This window comes from Tamandua tetradactyla, chromosome 1, assembly GCF_023851605.1.
Source record: "Tamandua tetradactyla isolate mTamTet1 chromosome 1, mTamTet1.pri, whole genome shotgun sequence".
Classification (NCBI taxonomy): domain Eukaryota; kingdom Metazoa; phylum Chordata; class Mammalia; order Pilosa; family Myrmecophagidae; genus Tamandua; species Tamandua tetradactyla.
Window position 1 is genome coordinate 156,928,212 of NC_135327.1, and position 25,997 is coordinate 156,954,208.

General features: G+C 38.9%; 1 protein-coding gene across 10 annotated transcripts in view; it reads left to right on the top strand.

Annotated features, from left to right (window-relative positions):
• Positions 1–25,692, top strand: part of ST7 (suppression of tumorigenicity 7) — a 377,376-nt gene extending 351,684 nt beyond the window's left edge. For 4 of the 10 annotated variants that reach the window (XM_077115865.1, XM_077116027.1, XM_077115442.1 and 1 more), the window contains 4 exons: positions 5,441–5,591; positions 14,752–14,844; positions 17,619–17,758; positions 25,339–25,692. In XM_077115865.1, the coding sequence (XP_076971980.1) occupies positions 5,441–5,591; positions 14,752–14,844; positions 17,619–17,758; positions 25,339–25,434 (480 nt within the window). In that variant the 3' untranslated portion in view covers positions 25,435–25,692. Of the gene's footprint in view, positions 1–5,440; positions 5,592–14,751; positions 14,845–17,618; positions 17,759–18,537; positions 19,578–25,338 lie in introns of those variants that run through there. The other 6 variants (XM_077116182.1, XM_077115533.1, XM_077116117.1 and 3 more) reach the window with 3 other exon arrangements.
• Positions 25,693–25,997: the final 305 nt, after the last annotated feature.

Below are 25,997 nucleotides of genomic sequence, written 5' to 3' on the forward strand. Positions count from 1 at the left end.
GCTCACCAAGGCAGGGGACTTGCCTGATTCATGTTCACTCCCATAACTGTGCTCTTAGGGTACCCTGGGGGCACGCCCATGGATTTGTCCTTGGAATACATTATGAGCTTCCATATTTTTCACATGAAGCAAAGCAAAGTCATGAAGAGGTATGTGAACAGGAAGAAGCAGGTACCTTGTGATGAGGATCCCTGAGTGATACTGCAGATGACCAGATTTCATTTGGTAGTTCAGCTTTGCTTTGTGCCTGTTTCCTATTGGTCAGTTGGTGACTACCAGTAGCCTGTTCTTTTCAACTGCTTAACAGTTGTTACCATGTCAGAATTGCTCAGGTATTTTACCTAGAAACAGACTCATGTATCTGTTGGACACACACAAACAAAAGCTCGACTTATATCTACAGTTACTTTGAACATTATAGATTTTGATTAGCAAAAATAGCTACTGTTTAGTGAACCCTTAGGTGCCAGGTATTGTGTGAATGTTTTACGTATGTTATCTTACATAATTTTCAAGAAATGAAGCAGGCAAAATGTGTATAATTATTATTCCATTTTAAAACTTCTTTGAGGTACAAAGAAATTAAATAACTTGTCCTAGGCCTCTTAGCTAAATGGTAGAGCCAAAATTGAAACAGTGGTTCCAAGTGACCGATGTTAGATGAGGAGAGTTGAAGTAGGGGGTCTTGGTAATGGGCATCTCATTCTACATCGTAGTCATGTTTGCTTGTATATTCCAGCTATGTGTCTTACTGAGTCCAGGGAATAGGCAACATTGAAACTCAGAATATACAGCATTGCTTCCAAATGACCCCAGTTTTATTCTCTAAAATCTTTCCTGTTTCTTCCCTCCATGTTGTTTTTATTGTTGTTTAAATCTTCCCTGGCCTTGGGGCATCTTTCAAAATGAATTGCACTGAAGTACCATAGACATGCAAAAAAGCTGCCAGTCTGCAGTTACTTTTTGGGGGGGGATTTGTTTGTGAGGTTTGTTTTGTGTGTTTTTTATGCAAATTTAGAAAATAGGTATGTTTATATACACACATGCATATATAGTAGACATATGTAATAGATATGCACAAATACCAACATATATCTGCATACATATAGAAAGAGAAAAATTAAACATGCTTACTGCAGAAAACTTGGAAAGCACAGGAAAACACAAAATATATTACTCTCCCATATTATCAAATGTCTACCATTAATATTCAGTCTTTGCGTTTGTTGAGGTTTTTTTTTTTTGTCTACATATACATTTTCATTACCAAAATCATAATCTACTATGTGTATTTCATGGTAGACTTACTTCTTTCCATTTAGCAATGTATCATGAACATATCTCCCAGTTAGTAAATATTCTTCCACTACCTGATTTTTAGAGTCAAATTGATAGCCATCCTCTTAATGTGCCATAATTTAATTAACCCCTTCTTGCACATTTTGTTTACTCCCGTACCTCGGCTATGGTTGTCATATGACTTAAGCAATTTTTGGTGTTGGAATTCCAAAAGGGGGTATGAATTAATTATTTGGCATTAATACCTATACAATGAATAACATTGGGGTCATTTTCACTCAAATTATTATAGAATTGTAAGATCTTAACAAATAGAAGAGACCTAAACAGTCACCTGGAGTACCTCTGACAGGCCAGCTCTCTTCTGCAGCTTTCCTGAGCCAGCCACTGCACAAATATCTCCCTGATAAGTGCTACTCACATCTAAGGACACCTTTAGCTCCTCTTTTTGTGTTTTAGCTTTATATGCTCCTATGTTGGGCATAGGGGGGTAGATTCTGACACAAATAGATTTTGAAATATTGCTTCCGAAATCTTTAGAGCTGTTCTTCAAGATCAGTGTGATTTGAGGTTCTGGGAAGGAAGTTACAGGCAGTATGGCAGGCAGGATAGTGCAGAATGCTGGCTTAGCTAATAGAAGCCAAATAATTATTACAGACAGACAAAGTGTTCTCTGATTTGTAAGCTACAGTTATTCTAATTGATTTCTGCATATTTGTGGATAGGATCTGCCCTTTTCCATTTATTTTTCTCTTGACAAGTAAGATGTGAAATGTTGCTCCATGCCTTTCCAATTTAAATGCTGCACATGTTGAGAACTGGCCTTGCCAGCCATCTTAAGCCTGGCCCAAAACATAACACATTGTTATTATTAGCCTTAATCATTTGGTTAAGGCCAACAATTGTGTTTGGAACTATACAGAAGTATAAATCTTCTTTATGGACAACCTATTTCTGCCATAATATAGATAAAATGAGAAGGCAACTAAGTTTCCTTGGTGAATTGCTGCTTTCTAGACCAGGGATACTCATTCTGAAAGATTTATTAGGAAGTAAGATTTCAATTTAATTCAACTTTTTAAAAATCTTTATGTGCAAAACATGGTAGGAGGTACAATAGAGGTATTTAAGATATAGATGAAAATTTCATGCTTTTGAGTCTTATCAACTGGGAAGAAAGACACACAGATAATTAGTATAAGGTGGTGTGTAAAAAGTGCATATAAACACAGATCAGAGGAAGCCCAGAGGAGAAACAGATCATTACCTCATGGGCCACATTTGGGGCTGCAGAAGATGTCCTTGAAGCCATATGCACCTACCCCACTGGCCTACAGTCTGAGTAAACCATCTGCCACACACATGTACTTCTATTTTTCAAACATATGTAGATGCTGTGGTGGCCAATAATGCTTTGAAATGAACTTTTATTTCACTGTATTTATTGTAGATTTTTGTCAAATTGTGTGTTTTTAACCAGTAGATACTTATAACTCTTATCATGGGCAGCTGAAATTGTTCCACGTGAAAAATTGGTCCAGTTACTTGGAAGATTGGACACCATTGTCTGCAACCACGCTTTCCAATAGAACTTTCTGTGATAATAGAAGTATTCTCTGCATAATCTATTATGGTAATCATTAGTCACATATGGCATCTGGAGTACTTGAAATATAGCTAACGTGGGACTGAAGAACTGAATTTAAAATTTTATTTGATTTTAACTAAATTAAACTTAAATAGACACAGTAGAGACTACCTTATGGACCGCGCAGATATTTTGTTGTAATTTTCTACAGTTCCCCCAAGTTTCCTTTGCCTTGCTCCCTCCTGGTTTGTTTTGGCCTCTACCCACAGTTGTGGGTGATACTAGGGCCTGCTTCCTCCTAGTTGCCCCTATTCCTGAAGGTTCTTTAGACCATGAGAAGAGTTCTCTCACAGATGGTTAACGGAACAATTTTGAAAGCCTTTTCTAATTACAGAAATAAAAGGAATGATGACTTACATTTTTATTTCAGCCACCATCCAATTCTTAGGGTCTGTGAAGAGATTTCTGTATACCTAGGGCACATGAGCTAGTTGTTTTCATATTTAGTTTCAAAGTTCATACAAAAATCCTTTTAAAATGGACTATTTCATAGTCAGCGTAACTGTAAATAATTATTAGAAACCCAGAAAGCAGAATCTTATTCTAGGGCTCTCAGTAGGCAAGAAAATTTTCCTCTCTCATTTGTTTTCCAGTTGATGATAAAGGATAACCAGTGGTCTTCCTTCTCTTACTCTGAAACAGTTAATACATTTCATAGCACTTTACAAATTACATATCTTTCTCATGGCTCATAGCCTCGGGGTCTTTTAAAACCATCATGGGCAGAAGTCAAGTACATTATAAGTCCTTCTGTTGAGCTAACAAAATCACAAGAGGATAGCCAGGTATCTCTGTGCATACAATCCACTTTTTATATTTATATTGCGGTTGATAATCTTCATATATATATATATATATAAGTGCTAGTTGCATTACTAGATAACTCTGTATCATTATTTTTCCCAAAAGATATTTGTCCTGCATTGTTTTAAAAGAAGATGTGGGAGGAAAACTTTAACTTGTAGAATCCAAAAAGGTGAATGCATAAAATGTTATTTTGGAACTCATGCTTGAGGGACGCCCATCACAATAATAAACACTGTTTGTAGGTCCGGCTAGGGGGAGGTGGAAAGCCCTCCATGAGTGCCTCCTGTCCCACCCCACTTCTCAGGTGGGATGGCCTTGTCACTGTTCTCGGCAGCACTCAGGCGTTATGCTCAACCCATACTCTTCCTGCTTGGAGGCCACAGGGTTGGAGGTTTCTTCACATATCAGATCCAGAGTAAGAAAAGGTTGAGTTGCTGGATAAAGATGCAAGAAGGTGTCCTTCTGACTCCTGCTGGGCTGGGTGCCCTGACATTGAATGTGCCAACAGGAGAGAAAGCTTAAAGACAACTGGATTATGACCAGAGCATTTAAATCCACAGCGAGGTGATCATGAAAAACTTATATTTATTTCCTAATCTCCATTCTGTATAACAGATTCTTCCACTCTTTACCTTCTTTCGTAAATTTCTGCCAGCAGATAACTCCGTATGCCATTATTTCTGACGTTAAAAATTTTGAACTTCTCTTCTCATAGCACTTTTTTGCTGAGCTCTCCCCATTTTAATTAGATACAGCCCGCCATTGCCTGCTAATCTCTATTTTATAAACCATGTTTTTGGAGTGGGGGGTGGTAGTAATGGTATGTGCATGAATGAGAATTGGGAGTAGAACAGGGAGGAGAGATAAGGAATGGAGCACAGGGAGAATGTCAGCCAGCATAGAGAGTTTCACATTTACAAATGCCACCCTCCCCCCAAAAAAAAAAATCCTTCTGATTTTGCTCCCCTTTATATAATAAATATAAAAAACTAAAAATAGAAATAGCTTTCTCTGAGCCCCCAAGAAGAATATTCATTCTTGGCCTGTATTCCCATTTCCTGTTGTAGCAGATAGGTACAGAGAGGCTTAAGCTGAGAACCAATCCTCCAGTTTGGGAAAGGATCTAGAAAAACATTGCAGTTCAGGCTTTGGATGCTCCACTCCCTTTGGTCTTCCTCTCTCAGAGTGCCATACTTACTGCCTCCAGAATCTGAGAATCTATGTGGGACCCTGTTTAAAGAATAATAATAATTTTAAAAATAGAGCTAGTCACTCTCAAGTTTGTCTAATGCCGTTGGTTTAGTCATTTCACTTCTTAACCTTCAGGTGTGTGTTTTATGTATTTTCATTCTGGTTACAAAATTATACGAAATTATGTGTCTTCTCATTGTCCTCATGTGTCTCATTGTGCTCTTTGGGACTCTATGTATATTTCTTTTGTTAAATTATCTTAGTCTGAAAACTTCTGATCTTCACTGTAGGAAACTAATGCAAGGCTAAACATCTGTCAGCAAACTTTGGATTGCTGGATATTTTAGTAATTGCCTTAAAGTGTAGTTATGAGGTTGCAGGTTTGATGAAATGCTTATAAATAGTGGCTTTAGGGAAATCAACTTCTCTGTTTTCAGTATTGAATTCTAAATTGCTATGTATTAACGCATCTATCTCCTCCCTTTTTTATTTCAGTACCTACTAGAAATGAAAAGCTTAATCCTACCCCCAGAACATATCCTGAAGAGAGGAGACAGTGAAGCAATAGCATATGCATTCTTTCATCTTGCGCACTGGAAGAGGGTGGAAGGGGCTTTAAATCTTTTACATTGTACATGGGAAGGCAGTAAGTAATTTTCTTTCTTTGAAAATATTTTTGAAGGCATAAGAAGGTACCAAAACTGTTATTATCTTGAGTTCTCCTAATAATGAATATTTGCATATATGTATATATATATAGGTCATCTTATCTGCAATGTGTCACTGAGAGACAGTTAATCACTTAGGCTTTCCAGTTCCCCCATTGGTGGTGGGTATTGTTTTAGAATGCCATCTCTACAGCTCAAAATGGCAAAATGGACTGTTTGAATCCAGGACTATGCTGTTACAGCAACACTATACCACCTTGAAAAACCTCCTTGGATATCGGGACAGCCCCTTGTCTTCTCAGCATTCTTAGGCAAGGGATTAGGCTTCATGCTAGGCTCTGCTTAATACTTCTTGATTGCATTTCTGGGAGAATTGGCTAAAGAGCCACAGTTATCTTCCTCTAGATCTAGGTTGGCCATATACAAAGGAACAGCATTTATGCTTCAAAAACAAGAGCAGTGGCCATTGGACCTTAGGGTTTAGTGGTAGATGTAGCATTCATTTGTGAATAGATAAATGTCTTTTGGATAGATGGAGGGATAAATAAATCTGAATACATGCTATTTATAGATAGCATCATTCTTGGCTGTGTAGGCAGAAGCAGCTCTAATGGCAGGTGAAACATGTTCTTTGTCCTAGAGGAACAATTCATGTAGTTAGGAGAACAGCCAGCAGCATGTGGCAACTTCTTAACCTTTGAATTTTTTTAGAAGGGAGAGTCCACAGGTGGAGCAGTCATCATGGTTAACCTTATAGGTCATATGAGATTTGCACCACATCTTGAAGATCTAGGGCAGTACTATAAGCAAAGGATACTGTGTGAAGAAATGCTAAGCAATAGGACTGTTTGGGAGAATATAAATTAAGAACAAAAACTAAGACTGCAGATTATTGGACAACATGTACCTTGAGACTCTATCATTAATTTAAGCAAAACAGGTACAGCATGTAGCATGATTCTTTTTATCTCACGGAGAAACAAAACAATAAATATTAGAGTCTTCTGATAAGTTTTTCCTAGTTCAGCCCTACTTTGAGCTTTTCATAAACAAATGTCTTTTTAACACATTTCACTGTTTATCTTTGCCGCTTCCATTTTCATTTGGATAACCTGCTTTTCCCTTTTCCTGCACTTCCCTAACCCAGCAGAATTCCAAGTTGATGCAGGAAAGGGTAGGGGAGTGTACACAAAATGGGATGGAATAAAGATAAAGTGATAGAGGTGGGACTCAAAGTTGATTGAGACTTTTTTGCTAGTTGTTGTGAAAAGTATTTCTTTAGAGAATTAATTAATTGTGTATCCACTTATGTAATTTACTATTTATAACTTGAGGGATGTTGATTTGATTGATACTTTGACCCCGACCTCTGCAAGTATGATAATATCATCGAGGTATGCTGATCAATACTGGCAACTGTATCTGGGTATATTAAAACAGCATACTTTACTCAGGGTATGTATGTGGGCATGTGATGATTCAATAAGCTTGGGCTTATTGTTGCAAGTAGAATATTTTATCATGAAGTGACAAAGGAATTTTTATTAAGCATAAGAAAGAAACAGCAAATTGAACATGAGAGTTTTCACGTAGTGTTAGTTGTGTAAAATATTAGATGGATAAATTGGCTCACAAAATAAGAACATATAAATAGAGATAATCTATATATATATATACAGTAGTAGAAGGTCGTCGATTGGAGGATCTGGTCAATCCAAATTCAACCCTTTAGAAAGGAGCAAAAAGAATAGTGAGTGGCTAGGGATGGGGTGGAATGTAGAGATACCATATTAAGAATGGCATAATCATAACAAAATAAAAATTGTTTTAGGAGTAACTGGGAATTCTGTTGGGAAATGAATTACCTGTATATCCGGTAACTGTAGGGACATGATACGGATCTACTGGGAAGGCAGTGAGATTGAGAGAAATGTGAAGTGACCTAGAGGAGCTGCAAAACCAAGCAGGGTGGTAGTACTGAGGGAATTTAACCCAAATTAGATTTGCAGAGTGCTTTATTAGGATAAAAAGAGGAAGTGAATTTTTAGACATAAAACAGTACATCAAGGCAGTGAGGGGCCTATAGAAAAAGGAAATCCTGCATTTGATCCTTACATACCAATAAGTAGGAACCACTATGGGGAAGTGTTTGTGAAAGTCAGGTAACTGTGATTCCAGCCAATTAAATTATGCATCCCAAGTGCAAGAGGGAAAAAGCCATGAAATCAATTCCATGGCTATTCAATTTTTAGAAACGAGAGCCATGACATTCATTCATAGAGCAAAGAACCATGAGAGGTCTTGCTATATACTGAATGCTTTGGGGAATATCAAGGACCTTGAAGAGTTTTTGTATAACCGAGGGTAGGCACTGACATCATTTCATTACCACTGCGGCCCCCACCCCCGCCCACCCAATCATGTTCTGAGTTAAGCAGGACAGAAATGGCCATCTCAGATTTTCGAGTGGAGACAGGCTCATTGAGATTAGTAACATGTTAAAGGTCATGTAGCTGCTATTGGCAGTGCTAGGATATAAACCCAAGTTCGCTTTTTCTTCACTGCTTTTATTCTATAACAGCAGCCATTTGGGCCCCTACTGAGTAGATTAAGGATAAAAGGAGCTTTCATTTCTGAAACATTTGCTTGGAAGCCAACAATTCAAATTTGCATTACTCCTTACATGCTAGGGTATACTGCTGAACCTGGTCCCTTCCTAGTATAAACAGAGATCATCTATCTGTGTAAAAGTTTACCTTGTGGTTGAATTTTGAACATTTTAAATATTGAATCAGCCTAATTGTATAAGAAAGAAAATAAATTCTATGTATACACAAAGTGAAGAGATTGACGATAAGTACACTTAATTGTTTTAAATGGCTATTACCCAGTTATAGATTTTTAGTAATTTCTTTTTTCCTTCATATTTGTATTTTTCAAATGTTCTACAAGATCATCTTTTTTATGACAAGCATGTATATTTCCTACAAGCATATATGTACGTATATATTTACATGTATATATTTAGAAAAATAATCTTTGAAAAAGCTTTACAAATGAAACTCCATATAAACTTTGGTCCTTCTTAAAGACAAAGTTGTAAATCTGCCACAGAATTTAGAAGAAAGAATTACCACCCCAACCCCAGATAATTTTGCACAATTCTTTAAAATCACTTCTAGATTTGGGTCCATTCTAAGCTAAATTACATGGAGGTATCAGAATCCTAGATTTTAAACCAGAGGACTTGGATTAGAATTCTGACTCAGCCAGTTGCAGCATTACTTACTAATTTTTGAAAACCGTGAACCACTGATGATACTGAATGCCACATCCCTGTCTCAGGTCTGTGCATCTCAGAACAGTTGCTGCTGAGGGCAGCTGTGGTTAGTGAGCAGCTTCCTCTCCACAGGTCAAGCTGTGGTGAGTGCCTCAGTGAGGAGGCTGCACTTCCTCCAGTTCACCACTTGGTGGTGCCTTTTGATATCTCCACCCCTCTTGCTCAAATTTTTCTCATTTGAATCCTTCTTTTCTTTCTGAAATTTGAGACCACTTCCCAACCCCCTTCCAATCTCCTTTTTTTTTAATTAGAAAGGGAAGGTAGGGAGGAGTACAGTAGCACACCTAATTTCTCTAGTTTCCATGTTAAAAAATGATTATTCTTTTAGTCAGTCTGTTGGAGTTTTGTTTCTCCTTTTTTTTTATATCTTCAGTTTTGTTGGGGAGGTGAGGTGGAGGTATATTTTGCTTTGCTTTATAATGCATTTATTATGTTAGAGCTTTAGTCATCCTTTGGAATTTGTGAGTTTCTCACAAATCAGGCTAAAAAAAGTTCACATTTTTGATAAAACCTTAAAAGTCCAGCTGATGCATGGCAGAGATTGAGTTTGAAACATATGGTGATTTAAAAAAATAGTAACTGAGTTCTCAACTACAAATACATCAGCATTTCAAAGGTTTCCAAAATGTTTGATTCATCACTGTCCCAGCCCCTGAAATTACGCAACATGTTCCTCAAAGTCAAGATAATCAAGAGAGGGGGAAAGTTTTAATTTACAAGATTTTTATAATATGCTTTCTGTTCTGTAGCTTAGTTCATTACACACACAGCTGTCACCTTATCCGAATTATACTCATTTTAAACACTGTAGGTTCTGGTTATCCTCATGCACATACCACCGCAAGTATGAATTGAATAAAATAACATATATGAATGAGGGATCCCTTTAAACTGGGTCTTATTTACAAGGGCATTCTGTCTTGCATGGTGCATCTTCTGTTTTACCAGTATTATATACTGATGTGGCTTAATCTCCCTCCAACCTTGCCCTTTTCAAGGCCCCGTTTTGTCTATATTTAATTTATAAAACAGGGTCATCTGCTGACCACAACAGTGAACTTTAAGATTTAATTTTCTAGTTCTCTATATAAGAAGACTAGAATGCCATGGGGTAAATCAGTTTCTTTCTTTCTTTGTTTCCATTTTTTCCATCTGACTAAGACTCTTTATTTTCCTTTTGGAGATTTTTTTTCCCTAAAGAATTCATTAAATAATGTATAAGAGTTGAAGGTGATGTTTTTAGGGGAGCTTGAGCAGAGTATTTCCTTTGAAAGGAGAAAATGGCCCATTGTTGGAGCATAGGATGAGATTCTGATTATAATTTATTCTCTTTGAACCTAAAGGCAAATGCAACTCACTGTAAGATGTGGTCCTTGGGGCATTTCCTCTAACCAGTCCTTTCTTCCAAAGGCTGGCATGTTTTGAACAACTAAAGAGAGATTTTTTCCTTGGATAAATCCAAGGTAAAATTTTATAACTTGTTAGAAACCAATCAGCCAAAGTCCCTGTTTATAGCTAACTAATCCTAAAACCCAGTTTCCAGATATTACATGGTGCTATGCCTACCCCCACCCCACCCCCATCTGTTGTTCATAGAGCCAGGTTACTCCTTTCCTTTATTTAGCCTTGGGAAAATTCTTTCTCTTCCTGATTGTGCATTCATTCAGTCATTCAACAAACACTTACTGAGTCTCTCTTTTTGGCAGCTTTGTGTTCAGACAAGATGAGTAAGACATCGGAACGCTTTAGGAGGAACGTTGATGTGTGTGTGTATGTGTGTGTGCGTGCTTGTATAGAGTGGATACCAATGGTGCTATGATAGAAGGAAGATCAATGTTGAGAGTGATCAAGTTAGTGAATGTGCTTTAGAGCTCTAGAATTTCTTTTCAGAATTAGAATGTAACATCATTTAATCTAAGCACGAGAAAGCAATTTCCCCAAGATGGCCTCACTAGATAGTGGAAGAATGTGGATCAGAGTGCAGTGTTTACGTCAGTTTTCTTGATGTCTGCATATGCCTTATGATAGACAGATTGTCTTCATGGCAGGTTACCTATAGAGAAGTCAAAAGGGAGAATGTCAAATTTGCATTTTGATGATAATTTTCTCTTTTAATTTTTGCAGCTTTGATTGTATAAAAGCAAGCAGCATTTTTATTTATAAGCTAGAGTGTGACCTGTGAAAGTAGAAACTTAAGGTGTAGTAAAGAGGGATGGTAAAAAGAAAACTAACATTTATCGAGCAGCCAAGCACTCTATTTAAATGCTTTGCCTTCTACTCTCGCACTTAGTCCTTTTTAACAACCTTGCACAGTACATGATATTCTCATTTTTACAGATGAGGAGACTGGGACACATTAAACGACGCACCCAAAGTCATATAGCAGTTAACCTAGTCAACTCCTACTCATCCTACAGATGTCACCTTCACTACTCCACTTTTAGATATGCATGGCACCACAAATTTCCCCTTAGTGGCACTCATTGCAATGGAACTTTCATACTTATTTTCATGATTGTTGGGTTATATATTTCCCACACCAAGCAGTAAGCTCCTTGAGTGCGGGGACAGTGTATCTTTTGTATTCTTGGTGCGCAACAGAGGTACTTGCCTTTTGATCAAATGATTGACTATAAAAGGCAGAGTTAGATTCAAACTCGGTTCTCTCTGATTATAAATTATCTGTATAAAGTTCTCTGAGAACCTCTTTGAAAAGGTAGCATGAACCAACAAAAATATTATTTTTGTCTGTATAGTAGGTGTAATGAGAGGTGATTGGGGACATTGGGAATTGACTTGTTCATGTATCCGTCCTTCTGTCTGTTCTTTGGTTCTGTTCTTTCACTAGGTTCTGTGGCGAGCACTCACAGGCATGGAGCTTAGGAAATGCTGTCTGGTCAGGAATAGAAGACGACAATGTAATGTCTCAGATTTCATCATAGAGGGCCTGATGTATTCATTAACTAGTTCCCAGTTATTTTTGACATAAGACACAGCAGATATCAGTGCAGGAGAGGGATAACACACTAAGGAAAATGCAGAAATATCCTACATATACCATGTAGTAACTCTTGAGTATCGCAGCTTTTGTTTTGTTTTGATTTGATTTGCTTTTAACCAAATAGATGTATACTTTTAATTCCTCTGAAGTGTGTGTTCCCTCTAGCAAAGATTTTTAGCACATCTATAGTCATTCATAAAGTAGATTAGTTCAAATGACTTTTTTCCATTCCTATTTGCAGTGCCGTATCAGAGTTTTCTTAATATTTGCACTTGCAAAATTTCTGAGCGTTCAACTAAAGCTGTGAAGCTCTTGTGAAGCAGTTCTGTCTTTTCAGTGAAAAGGACCAGAATCTAGGGAGGTGGGACTGGCAGGGTTATGCAGCGCCTCTACCCTGGCTCTCTCCAGACCTCCACTACTTACCTGACACTTTGCCAAGCCCTGCACAGCAGGATGGGTAAAGGACAGTATTTCCAACAGATATGTTATTTGCTTTTGTTTAGTGGATCTCAAAACCTTAATAATGTTTAATGAACTTAGTGTAAATAACAATTGATGTGAGAAAAATGTAGATTTTAAGAGCATTGTAGGCATCTTATAATCCTGGGGTTCAGGGGGCAGAATAAGTTGTGTGTGTATTTTTAAGTTGTAAGTGATATGTCTCTACCCTCCCCCAAAACACAAGAACATATTAGAAGAAGAAAAAGACTAACTTGATGCACAAAATTCTCTATGCATGCCAAAAACTGCAGTAAAAAACTTTTGGCATCTGAGTGAAAAGACACCAATACATTAGATTTCTATGGTTGAACACTCTCAAGATCTTGCAGTCTTATATTTCATTTTAAAAATTGTTCCCTGAAGTGCAAGCTGACTTCAGTTTTGAGTAAAATTTGGCATCCAAATTTATAGCCACTTTGAAAATTGAAAGTTTATTTATATCATATAAACCTGAACAGATTCTTAATTACAGCAGCTCTGTTGCACACAGAGAATCTGGATTAAAAAAAAAAACAAACAAAAAAAACGACTTCCACGAAGGTTTTTCCACATTTTTTGGATGCTTTCTTAGCACCCATCAGTTTTAGTTTTAAATGGTAATAGTGTCTTGCCATATTGCAGTTTACATTTAAATTTCATGCTTCTCAGAACAGATTATCATATATCCTATAAAAGGACTAAAAGGTTTTGTTTTGTTTTTTTTTTTTTGGTTTTGTTTTTGTGCTGTTTTCCCCCTCTTGAAAGTATAGTTCTGTTGAGAAAAATGTTGGTTCTTTCAAATGATCTTTATATGTTAACAACCTGTGCCCAGAGATCCTCTCCTGTTCATGCTAGTGGGTAAAAGTCAGCTTTGTTTGCATGAAAGAAGAGTTTGAACTAGGGTGAGTCTTTCTTTTTGAAAAGAATTAGTCTGGGTGTTTTAAATGTTTTAATCTCTGTTTAAGAGGTTTCTGTTACGAGGGGAAAATTGATAACATTTTTACCTCAGCAAACTGCCAGCAAACTGGCTCTGTTCTAATCCTGCGTTTATAGTGATTTATATTCTCCGTGGCAATGTGCTGTAACCTCAGAGTGATACCATTGTAGTGTAGATTGACTGCATTCCAAATGCTGGAATCACATACATAATGTTTTTACTTTTAAATAATATTCAGACACCAGAATAAATACCATATGTGCACTGATACTGGTTACAATGGAACCTTGTCATTTCTTGTAAGGGAGAACATTCTTTGTTTCTGATTCCTGTTGGAAATAAGTATGCAAAAGATAAATATGTACATTGACAGCATCTGAGAAAGCTTAGGTAATTAATTATACAGCTTAGGACATAGCTAGATTCTTTTACATACAGTATTTAAAACTGAAAATATTGTTGCACGTTGCTACTATTTCTTATGGACACACATGAGGGCAAGGATTATTATCTGACATTCACAGTAGTGGGTGTAGCTTTTATATTTTAAATCTGTAGCATTCGGTAGTTACAGGACATCTGTTGGGGAGAAATTACCTCCTTGAGCACAGTTCATAGGAACAGTGAGACTAACATGCTGATGACATTGTAGCAGGGAGAGTAACACATGCGAAAGGATAGATTGATTGGAAAGCCATGATTCAGTTGTGAGACCAAATGTTATCTGAAGCTGCAAAAGCAGAATTTAGGTGGCCTGACATCATCGAAGTACAAATAATCTCCCCATATTTATTTTTCCCACATAATATTGGATGTTTAAAAGTTTCATAAAGTGTAGAAGTACCTCTCAATTCATACATTTTTAGATTTTTGTTTTTATCCATTTTGGTTGGAATTCTAATCTACTCAGGCATATTTTAAAAATAGACATGATAAAAATACCTTTCATATTTCTACATCTGTAACAAGTTTCAACAAGTCAATCCCAAATTGTTTCTGAGAGAAGCATTTCCATTCAGGTTTGCTTTATTACCATTGCTTGAGCTGTTGAATTAGTTCTTATAATGTTTTAATAATATTTTGTAGCTGATGAAACCCTGGGCATTGGTATGGATGGCTTTTCTGCTGCCCTGCACCCTTTCCCCAGCTTTGTGAAGTTTGCCCAGAACATACAGTGTGAGATTAATGTGTAAATAATATATCATAATGTTATCTCTGACAGTTTATGCATATGACTCAGTGTTGGGTAGTTCTTGCATCCTTTCTTTGAGTTGTTTGTAGAAGTGTTCCCCATTATTAAAATACCCCAAAATTCCTTTTTGAAGTTGGGAAGCTATAAGACATATATTGAACCACTAACATATTCTCTCTCCTTTTCAGCTTTTCGGATGATCCCTTATCCCTTGGAAAAGGGACACCTATTTTATCCTTACCCAATCTGTACAGAAACAGCAGACAGAGAGCTGCTTCCATGTAAGTTTCAACTCTGTGTATCTCTCTCCAGCCAATATGATTATTATTATTCTCTCAAACCCTACTCTCATTTCATAGCATGTGCATTTAAAGTGAATTACATGAGTGAGTTTGGCTTCCTATTTCTCCAAGTTCGTCAAAGAGAAAGACCCTGATGGCCTGAAATTTAGGTGAAAAGGTATCATGTGATTGGTTTGAGCACAGAGACCGCTAGTTTATTAAGCTTATATTCAGATGAGATACTGGGCTGATCCATTGTGGAGGGTTCTGCCTGAGCTCTTCTGATGGTCAGATGTGGTCTGCCCAGACTGGAGTTTGAAGAGGAAGCACTGGCTTCAGAGGGAGCTGCAGATGTGTCAGGCATGGATGGGAGGGCCACCCCAGGATACTGACATCACTGCCAGCAGAGGGTTTATGAGGTAGGGCAGGCACACTCTCTCTATTACGCACTCCTGTCAGCCAGAGGGATTTCCCAAGAACGTCTTGTGGGTTGCACACTGTGAGTTAGTTTAACATGTGCAGAGGATACATGGAGCCTCAGCACTGTATAAAGGAACATAAAAGGAGAACCCTGCCCTTTATACCTTACAAGCTAGCTAGGCTAATGGCCCATACCACATGTGGAAAACATTATTTTGGTTACTGTAATATTACTTTGACTCTTTAAGCTAAATAGTTATTGTCAAATCATACTGTGATAAGGATCATGTCCAAACTCTTTGTGTGGCCGTGACTTAGGACATATTTTCCTCCCTCAAGTAAGAAGCTCCAAATTGTGGCTATTCTCTCTGTCCTTTCCTCTCTCCTGCCACTCCTCCTTTTTAACAATCTCACTTATATCAATATCTTGTAGTTATAACATATATGAATACTTTGCCCTTAGGAATAGTATAACTGTGAACCCGAGTGCATAGTAAACTTTAAAATGCCAGCATTATTGGGCCAGCCATAAATTTTCACGTTGTGGAATCTGGGTGCAAAACTTATCGCTGTGGTCAGATTGAGTAGCAGAAGGTTCCTCACTTGTTTCCTTGGTAGCCAGATCCAATGTGAGATTTGTTCCTTGGAGAACTGGGAGATATCAATGATGTGTTCTGGTTGTCAAACTTTTATTGTGAAAAAAGGTCTGGTGCCTCAGACTACATTAGATGTGATTTCAGAAGCCCTTTGTATGGGCTGTTCTTTACCTTTTGACTCCCCCTTCAGAGAAACCCATGTTAAAGTTTCCATTTTTTGAATAGTACAACATTTTGAAATGTTTTAATTAGGTCCAATTAAACTTAAATGGAAATAGATGAACATTAGAATAGATTACAGTTCTTAAAAGAAACTGATTAGAAATAATCTTTGTAAATTCTAAATGGAAAAATATGGCTCACATTATTTAATTGAATACAGTGATCCAGTAGTGGTTTGGGTGTTGAGGGTGAGGATAAGTAGAAAATTGGTTGTTTTAAATCAGGCCCATAGATTGCTGCACGTTACGAGTATGATTATGGCCACATTAGGCCCTGAGTGCACCCCCTTCTACCCTGTGTTTGAATCCTATAGAAGGTTGACTCTCCTTCATTCAGTTTACATGCTTGTATGTGCCTTGCCTCTCCCCAGGCCTTTCCACCCTCAGTTTTCATCAGTGATTTAGTTTCCCAGCTGCTAGAAAGATACCTTACAGTGGATTGGCTTTTTATTTGCTCATAGTTTTGAGGCTAGAAGTCCAAAATTGAGGTGTCAACAAGGCAATACTTTCTCCCCAAAGACTGTGGTTTTCTGAGGCTGGCTGGCTGTTAGTGATCCTTAGCTTTTCTGTTACATGACAAGGCACATGGCAGCATCTTCTCCTTTTTCTTCTCGATTCCATTGACTTCCAGCTTCTTGTTTCCCATGGCTTTCTCTCTTTCTGTCAGACTACCATTCTGTTTATAAAGGACTCCAGTAATTCAGATTAGAGCCCAATCTGATTCAGTTAGGCCATACCTTTACTGAGTAAATCTTTAAGTGACCCTGATTACAGTAGGTCTACACCCACAGGACCAGGGATTGGGACCTGAGCATGCCTTTTGTAGGGGACATGATTCAGTCCCCAACATGTATGTATGTATGTGTGTATGTATGCATCCATCTATCTATCTGTTGACTTTCGGTGACTGTTGGAGGTATATTTATCATTGGGGTCTCCTCTAATTGTGCCACATAACCCTAGTGGCTTTGTCTCAACCTTTGCAGATTGAACAGACCAATATGGGAGATTCTTGCAGAATGTCTGTAAGGCTTTCATCCTCCCTTGACATACTTACAGTGCACCAGGAAAAAATATAAGATAAACTAATATTGCCTCATGGTAATGATTCAAGAATTATAGCAAAGTGGGAGCAGAGAGAGGATTGTTTTTTCAGTATGTTATTTTGGATTTTCTGGGTTTTGTACTCTGAACATGGGTTTTATAATTTGAATAGTTTTGTATATTTGTGTTTGTTTTTGAGAAAGGAATACAGTATATTAAGGCACAGATGGTGCTGTTGTCCCTGCCCATGAACGTGTGATGTTCCTAAACAGCCTGTGATGCCTCTAGATAGAATTCTGAAGTTTGAACATGGACTTAGGAGAAGAAGATTGGAAGCCAAAGGCTGGGTCATATGTTTGGTTGTGGTTCATTCAGGTGCTATTTCTTGGCTTCAGCCAAATATCTGAAGAGTCAGTCTAATTCACTAAATAGGAATTCCCTGAGACTATATTTCACTCTAGCCCTAATATTTACCTTTTGGTCTCTCCCACAGCTTTCCATGAAGTCTCAGTTTACCCAAAGAAGGAGCTTCCATTCTTTATTCTCTTTACTGCTGGATTATGTTCCTTCACAGCTATGCTGGCCCTCCTGACACATCAGTTCCCGGAACTTATGGGGGTCTTCGCAAAAGCTGTGAGTATTTGTCAGAAGAGAAGCCTTAGGGAAAAGGTCAGGGAAAGCCGAGAGAGGTAGCATGAGAGAAACTGGGCCTTGTCATTTACAAATGGATATGAGCCTGTATTGACCCTTTGTTCACTGTGTAATTTTCCTTAATATCAGTGGAATCAAAGAGTTGAAGGTCAAGCAAAAATGTTTATGTTGTTTAATGCATGCCTTGCAACATTCCACAAAAAAAAATTTTCAGCAGTTTCCAGAAAATGCATCAGATCCAAAAGGATAAAATAAGTAATTAAGAGAATCCTAGCAAATGAAAAATATATGGGAAATTATTTTAGTTTCTACAAATTGAATGACATTATTTCTAATCTTTAGATATTATGGGTCTTTTCTTTAAGAACAAAGATGATTAAATAAAAAAGTTTTAATGGCCACAAAGCCTTGGCTTGTTTGGGGAATAAAGTGAAGGGGTGGAAGGGCTTGTAATATTAAGAAGTAGACAGTCATGATATTTAGAAATATAGAAAATCCACTAAGGGGTGTACAGAGTAGCTGTAATAAGAAAAACATCGACATTGACAGGCAAGAACCATTGTTCTCTTGAAAACTGACCGTGTAAACGTGCACATGCACTGAGGATAACTTTATTGATTTTGCCACATGTGAGTTTCAATTATAGGGAACCAGAAAAAAGAGCATCAGTTGTTTCCCTGGAATTCCATTCAGATTTCAAGGCAAGTGGAGTCAGAAAGGATGATTTCTAACTTGGCTGGGTTGATTTAATCCCTTTCCAGATGATTGACATTTTCTGCTCGGCAGAGTTCAGGGACTGGAATTGCAAGAGTATTTTCATGCGTGTTGAAGATGAACTGGAAATCCCATCGGCACCTCAATCTCAACATTTCCAAAACTGAACTCATCACTCTTCTTCTCCCACCACCACAACCGCTCCTTCTCCCGTATTCCTGACCTCCACCAGTGGCACTGCCATCCACCCAGTTACTCAAGCGAGAAACTCGTCAGCATTCCCAAACTCTTCCTTTCTCATTCCTCTCATCCGATCTGTGTTAGCCTTCACAATCTCTTGATTCTAACCTCCTAAGCATCTAGGCTTTCTGTAAATGTTATTCATCTCTCTTTTCTGTCCTCATGGCCTCTCTTAGTTTAGGTCCTTGTTATTTCTTGCCTGGACTCCTGCAATATCTTAACTGGTCTCTTTGCTTTCAATCTTATCCTCTGCCAGTCTTTCAAACTGACAAAAGACTGATCTTTTTGAATTGTAAATCTGAGCATGTTACTTCCCCGCTTGAATTTCTCAAATCGTTTCCCATCAACTTCAAGATAAAATCCTGGCTCTTTAGCATGGCATACAAGGCCCTTTGTGACCTGGCCTTTGCTTGCCTCTTCAGCCTCTCCTCTTCTAGCTCTTGTACAGATACTACTCTTGGGCCATAGTGAATTTTTCACCATCTCTGAGATGCTCTTGGCCCTTGCATACCTCAGTGCCTTTGCACGTGCTGTTTGCCCTGTGTGGCATGCTGTTCACCATCACCAACCCCACTTGTCCACTTTACTAACATCACTTCATTCTTTTACACTCAGCTTTCTTTAATTTTCTCTCAGGCTGAGTTGTGTTTGTCCTCTGATCCCACAGTATTCCAGGAATATCAATATTAAAACATTTATTGTATTGTATTATAATAAGTTGAAAACTTGTCTGTCCCCGCTTTAGAATGTGAGCTCCTTGAGAGCAGAACTTGTGTCTTCCTCATCTCTGTATCCCAAAGCTTTGCACGGTGCTTTGCATATAGTAGGTTTCAATAAATGATTATTAAATAAATAAATGGTAGTGGTTTCTGCAGAAAGAACTGGTATAAAAATCAGATACAGCTTAGCATTTCCTCTTTTCTTTTATACGCTTAGATTTGAAAGGGGGACTTGAACCAATTGCCATCAACAGTATCCCTGATGGAGCTTATCTAAACTCTTCTTGAATACTTTCAGTGATGGGGAGCTCACCTCTTTAACATTGAAGCCCACTCTGAATCACTCAGAATAAGTTCTGGATAACTTAATGCTCTTTAGTATACTGATAAAATCTGTCTCCCTTTCATTTCCACTGATTTATCCTATTCTGTCTTCTGAATCTATACAGAACAAGCCTATTTCCTCTTGCAAATTCTTAAGACAGCTAATACATCCACTTCTAACCTCTAACTTAAAATGTTCTCTTTTCCCTAGGTAGAAATTACTATCTTAAATTTCCTTAAGTCCTCTGTATATGACATAACTTTTAAACCCAGTATTACCCTACTTACCTGCTTGGATATTCTTTAATTTATGGACCTGCCCTCTTTGTTATTTTTTCTGTTCTAACTCAACCTCTGAGTAAAGTAGTTGCCAAAACAGTGTAGATACAACTTAGAAAATTTTAAATAAGAATATATTTACAATATTAGACTATTACTGTTCCCCCTTTTATGTTACTGTCCTAAAAAGCTTTTAAAGTATACTTGTGAAAGTATATCATTAGTCAGGTATTCTTTATTAAACTAATAGCACTTGGTAGGAATTTTGGATCAGAAGAGATTCTCAGCCACTAGTGTGCATAAAATTCACCTGGCCCTGCCACCAGAAATTCAGAATCTTAAGTTTTAGCATCCAGGAACCTGTATTTTTAACAAGGTACCCTAGCAGATTCTGAGGAGTGGGTTCAAGGACCCAGCTGTATTTCTTTCCAAGAACACTGGTTTCAGTCAAGTTGAACCGTTGAGCAGCCATTTTGTTGGTACATGGTGTGCTGACACCTGTCAGACAATAGCTTTGACTCTCTTTCTGCAGAGCAGTGGTTCTACCCTGGCTGTACCTTGGGATCATCTAGGGAGCTTAAAAAAATACTGATACTTGGGTACCACCCCACTCCCAGCCCCAGGGGCTATGACTTAATTGGTCTCGGATACCCCATGGGCATCTGAATTTTCAAAACTCCCCAGGTGACTCTGACATGCGACCAGGTTGAGAACCACTCCACTGAAAGAAATGAAACAGCTTTAGACGCCTAATTGCCTGAACAACTACCTAGGGAGGGATTAGGAGGTGTGGGGAATGGTAGAGAGACTACACCTGGGTGTTCTTTTGGGCAGGCTATACAACTGTTTCTCCGTAATATTGGAGAGTTGTACTCATACAGATGTCAGATGAGGGGTCACTCTCATTTAATATTTCCAAAGCTTTGGTTTTGAGTCTAGAATCAAATGATTCATTAAATGAAAATTAAAGATGCATTTAGGGTCCAAGGTGTGGTAGTTTGGTTAGCCTACCCATAAATTAAAAATGTAACTTAGATGTTTGCTTTTAAACTTCAGTCTGGGAGATCACATTCATCTTGTCTTTCATTGAGGTTTAGCAGTTTCCAAAACGTCTGGAGAGACTTCATGGGGAAGGAAGATGGATGGCCTGAATGAGACAAGCCCCATCTCCCTCCTCCCCCCCAACCTGTCCCGAGAGTCTTCTCCACATTTCCCCCCTTGTCATTTCATGAGGCCCCTTATGAAGCCCCCAGAAGTTTATCACAACCGCCCTATAGGCTGCGTGCAACCACTTGCAGCTTGAGAAAATGATCTTCTGAGCCCTGGCTTGAGAATGTCCCTGGGATAATGACTTTTAGTAGATTCAGAGAGATTGTACTGCCATCTCCCCCGGCTGTGTGCGGTTTGGGAACTAGTGTGTTTACATGTTGAAATGCAGCCAGGAGGGAAACCCACAGTGAAGTGTGAGCAACTGGAAAATAATAAAATGAGAAGGCTTCAGATTCTCTTCCCTTCTACCCACTCTAGCCCACTCTCCAATCTAATCTGCCTTAACAATTTAGGACTAATTCCTCCTTGAAGGTTTGGTTACCAAGATAAGGTTGCTCATATAAATAAGTTATCATTCCAAAACCAGCCCGCACAGAACGTGGGAAGGTCAGCATTCTGACCCTTTCTGCTTTCAAGGATCCTGTCTCTACTCCTCTGGCCTTGCCCCTTCCCTGAGCTTGAGCCCCCCTGACTTCTGACTCTCATCTTCACTTATAGGCTCCAGCCTCTTTTTGAAATCTGATATTGATTACAGTGAAATGTCAATTGCCTGACTGCAATAGGGCACCTGGAACTTACTCAGATAAGCAGAGGTGTTTCTAATGTTAATGAAGCACGTTGGGAGCCATGACCTTCTTCTAAGTAGTAGTGTTTCTGGAAAAGGAGGCTCAGGCTATTGAGGTGTCACTCTCTTTTTTATTATTTCAGTTGCTTTTTCTCACTCTAAGATGCTGATTAGGTTATGGTGCATTTGGGATAAAAATGTGATGGTGTATCTCTGTCCTTTGGACAGAAGTTTTAGACATCGAGATAGATGAACTGTTTCAGGGTTGTCGGGTGTTAATCATGCAGACTTAACTTTTCAGGCAATAAATTTCCCCTTAAGTCTACAAGTAAAACTGCTGTTTCTCTTCGTGCATTGGTTGAGTCTCTGGCAAAAAGTATTGACTGATTTTAAATCATGCAAAGAAACACAGATGGGCATCCTAAGAAAGATGTGCGCCTGCAGAATTTTAAAAATAGCTCCTAATGAAAGCCAGTGACCTTTGTCTAGTTACTAAATGAAAGTGCTTAGCAGCTTCTGATGCCTCATGCACAGTCTGCTTTTACCTTGTGGGTGTGAGGTGGGAAGGAGGATATAGGGTGCTAAGGTGAGGGGCAACTTAGTGAAAAGGAGCACATCTAAGCCAGGGTTCTGCAAGTGAAGCCCTCTGTGAGAAGATTTGAGGGACTCTTTTCTAAATTCTCCCAAGGATTGTAGATTACGGATGTGAGAAAGAAGTAATTCATTGCATTCATGGAAGCGTTGAGGCTTAATTCACTTGGGGAGCGTGGATGAGAAGGGCAGTGCACTTCAGGGAAGCAAGGACAACTGCAGACATCAAACAGGGTGAAGTGCTCCCCTGGATTTTCAGAGGCCTTGCTTTTGTTATTTTTATTCACCAGTCAGTGCCCAAATAAAGCAAACAAATAAATAAAAGTCTGTGGTTTGAACAGACATTGTAACAATATCTCCATCCATTCTGCACCCCAAGTTGAGACGCCCTGATACTCCCACATTTTAGTGTGTGAAATTGGTCAAAGTACAGCCTGAGTGATGCCTTTCATCTAACTCCACGTCCCCACTCGGTCACAACTCCAGCAGCTCTAAATCTGTTTTTGTTCAAAATATTTAGGATACGATAACTTCACCAGCAATATCACCTTGTTTATTGAACCTCATCTTCCAACACCTATCAGAATCCTTGGTTTATCTAGACCACTTAAGTACTTAACTCCTCTTTATGGAGTTGAGTATTATAAGTAAATGCTGTGTTTAATGGAGTTTTGACAGTCCCTGATACCCTGATATCTGCTCTGGATCCCTGTCTCTCTCCCCCCACATACACACTTAATTGCAATTATTTGATTTTATTATTTTCTCATCTTGGGTAAATGCAGTCAGCAAACTTGCTCCATATTAGGCTCTGACAACAAGGGTCTTACAAGTTCTTTCATAGGTAGCTTGAGCAATAATGACTCACCCCGTGGCCCAGCGCCCACAGGGCCTTCCTACCGCGTTCAGGGGTGGTACCCAGACCAGTCTGAAAAGGGTCGGCAGTCCATCCTGTGGGATGAGCTTCCCCAGTGCACAAGAAGTCCACAGAACCTTTGGCCTTTGGTTCTTTCTCTCAACAAGGATAATTTCAGAATGTTAAGAGAAAATAGCTATATATCTAACAATCAGGAGGAAAGAGAACCGCTCCATCTTTGCCCGAGCACTAACAAGCTGCCTGTTTCTTAACTGCCAATCCAGCATGTCCTTCCGGGCCCTCCCCAGCGTCCCCCCGTCACTTCTGAACTCTGCCTCTATTTCAGTTAAACTAAACTATTTACCATCTTCTGGTTGTACCACTTGCTTTCCCATTTTTGTTCTAGCTGGTAACTGTGCAGAGTGCCCACCCTCCTTGTATTTTTCCTCCTTACCGTCCTTATCCCATCTCTATCTTTTGATATCTTGGGATCTATTTCAGTTACTGTGTTTAAAAAATTTTTTCCCTGATACTTTCAACAAAATGGAACCTTTCCCTTTTCAAAACCCTCCTGGTGGTTGTTTGAGCTTCTGTCCTCATTCCCATCACAGACTAACTGGTATTGTTACTTTACTGCATACATTTCTTAGTGGTGACCTCTCCCACTGGGCTTTGAGCATCTCAACAGTGGGACTTTTGTCCTGGACTCTTTTATATCTCACCCAGCACTTAGGGGACTTACTAAGTAAATATGTTTAATTGGTGTAAAAGACCCAAAATGGAAAAGGATTCCATATCTTCTTATGTTCTCTTGAGGTTTGTGTCCCTCCCCCCTCCCCAGCACTTGTGATGATCCTTAAAAAAAAAGGACGAAAGATTCTGAGGTCATGTGAATTTGGAAAACTTGCCTCACACCTCTTTAAAGACCTACAATCCATACAACATAGGACTAGTAAAGGGGCCCGCTTAACGTCATTAAGTGGACTTTTTACTAAATTTGCTTGACCTCAGAACCAGGTTCACCCTCTGAATATGTACTCACATCCGCGCTCCATTGCTATGGGAAATTATTTGTCAATGCCGTGCCTATGGGCAAGGGAATAGGACAAAGAGCTCCCAATACAGGAACCAGATGTTGAACCCTAGTGAGAAGATACCTTGGTCATGAACAGACAAAGGGGAAGGAAATCACCCAAATGCCCTCTCTCCCCTGTCTGCGTTAGGGTACCTCTTCTGCCAGATGCTGGATGGTTTGTGGAATGAGGCTGATTCTTTACAAGAACATAGTCGGAATGGATTTGAGATGGTGTTCAACAAGTCTCAGACCAGTCACTTGGTTTTCTTAAAAGGCACAGCTAATGAGCATTGTTCTCTACCTGAAAAGCAGGAAGGAGTTTAATAGCCAAACACAGAAGCCCACAAAGGTCCACCTCTTCGACAAGGACATGCCCTCCATGGAAGAGCCAGTTGACTGCCCCCCGCAGGCTCCCATGAGAGCACTGCTGATAAGGCCAATTAAATAAATTCAGGCTGAACAGGTGTTTGAAAGACAATAGGACCCTAAGACAGCACACAGCCATATAACAGACTTGACTTTTTAAAACATTGCCTTTTCATTTAAGCTGAGTTCTTCACTCATCTCGGAGAACAAGTAGTCTAAACTGTCACAATTTTTTCAACCTTCTGCCACACTGGTCGTCTGCATGGGCAGCCAGTAGAGCCTGCAGACTAGGTGGACGACCTCACAGCTGTGGGTCAGCTGTCAGAGGAGACAGGGGGGCTGTCAGCAGACACTTCCCCTTTATCTAACACAGCTGAGGGACTGGAATGCAGGTTTGATAATCAATCTGTGCTTCCTGTAAACATAAATATGAAATTGTATGCCTTCAGAAATTTTAATAACAGAGACTTAAAACGTGGTGCGTGCAGATGGGTGGGAGTTGTCTGTTTTATAGTCTTGCCCAAGATTCCTGCTGACTTCTTTTTCTTTCTGATTTCCTTGCAGTTCCTCAGCACTTTGTTTGCCCCCTTAAACTTTGTCATGGAGAAAGTAGAAAGCATCCTCCCATCTAGTTTGTGGCACCAGCTAACACGGATCTGAGAGGAGCCCACTGTCCTTCCACTCACCTCACCCAGCTGGCTGCCACCATCTCTTCTGTGCCAACTCCTTGTAGACTGCAAGAAAGCATGACTTTGAAAAAGGGAAGCCATTCCGAGATTTAAAAACGTTCATAGACTGTCTGTTCCATATAAAAGGCTGTTTTTGTTGTACAAAATTCATTTATGTTCAGTTCTATTATATTTTGCCTTCAGAAAAGAAAAAATGTCTAAAATAAACTTTTGTGTATTGCAGCAACAAGTCGTGTCTTCCTCTATCTTTCAATCCTAAAGGTTTTGGTGTTTCAAATAAACCTATGGCATTTACATTTAATTTACTAGGGAACCAGACCTGCCAGTGCTGTGTGCTGGATGCCACACCATGGTTTCCTTTGCTGATAGAACTGTTATCTCAGCAGGCATTTAGACTCCTTACAGTTGGTAGTGGAAAATGGAATCTCTTTGGCCCAAAAGTACCATCTTTTCCAATCCTAAACTGAGTGTCCTCACAGGCCAAATACATGCAAAAAACTACCAAAATGAATGGCAGGAGGCATGAATGACATG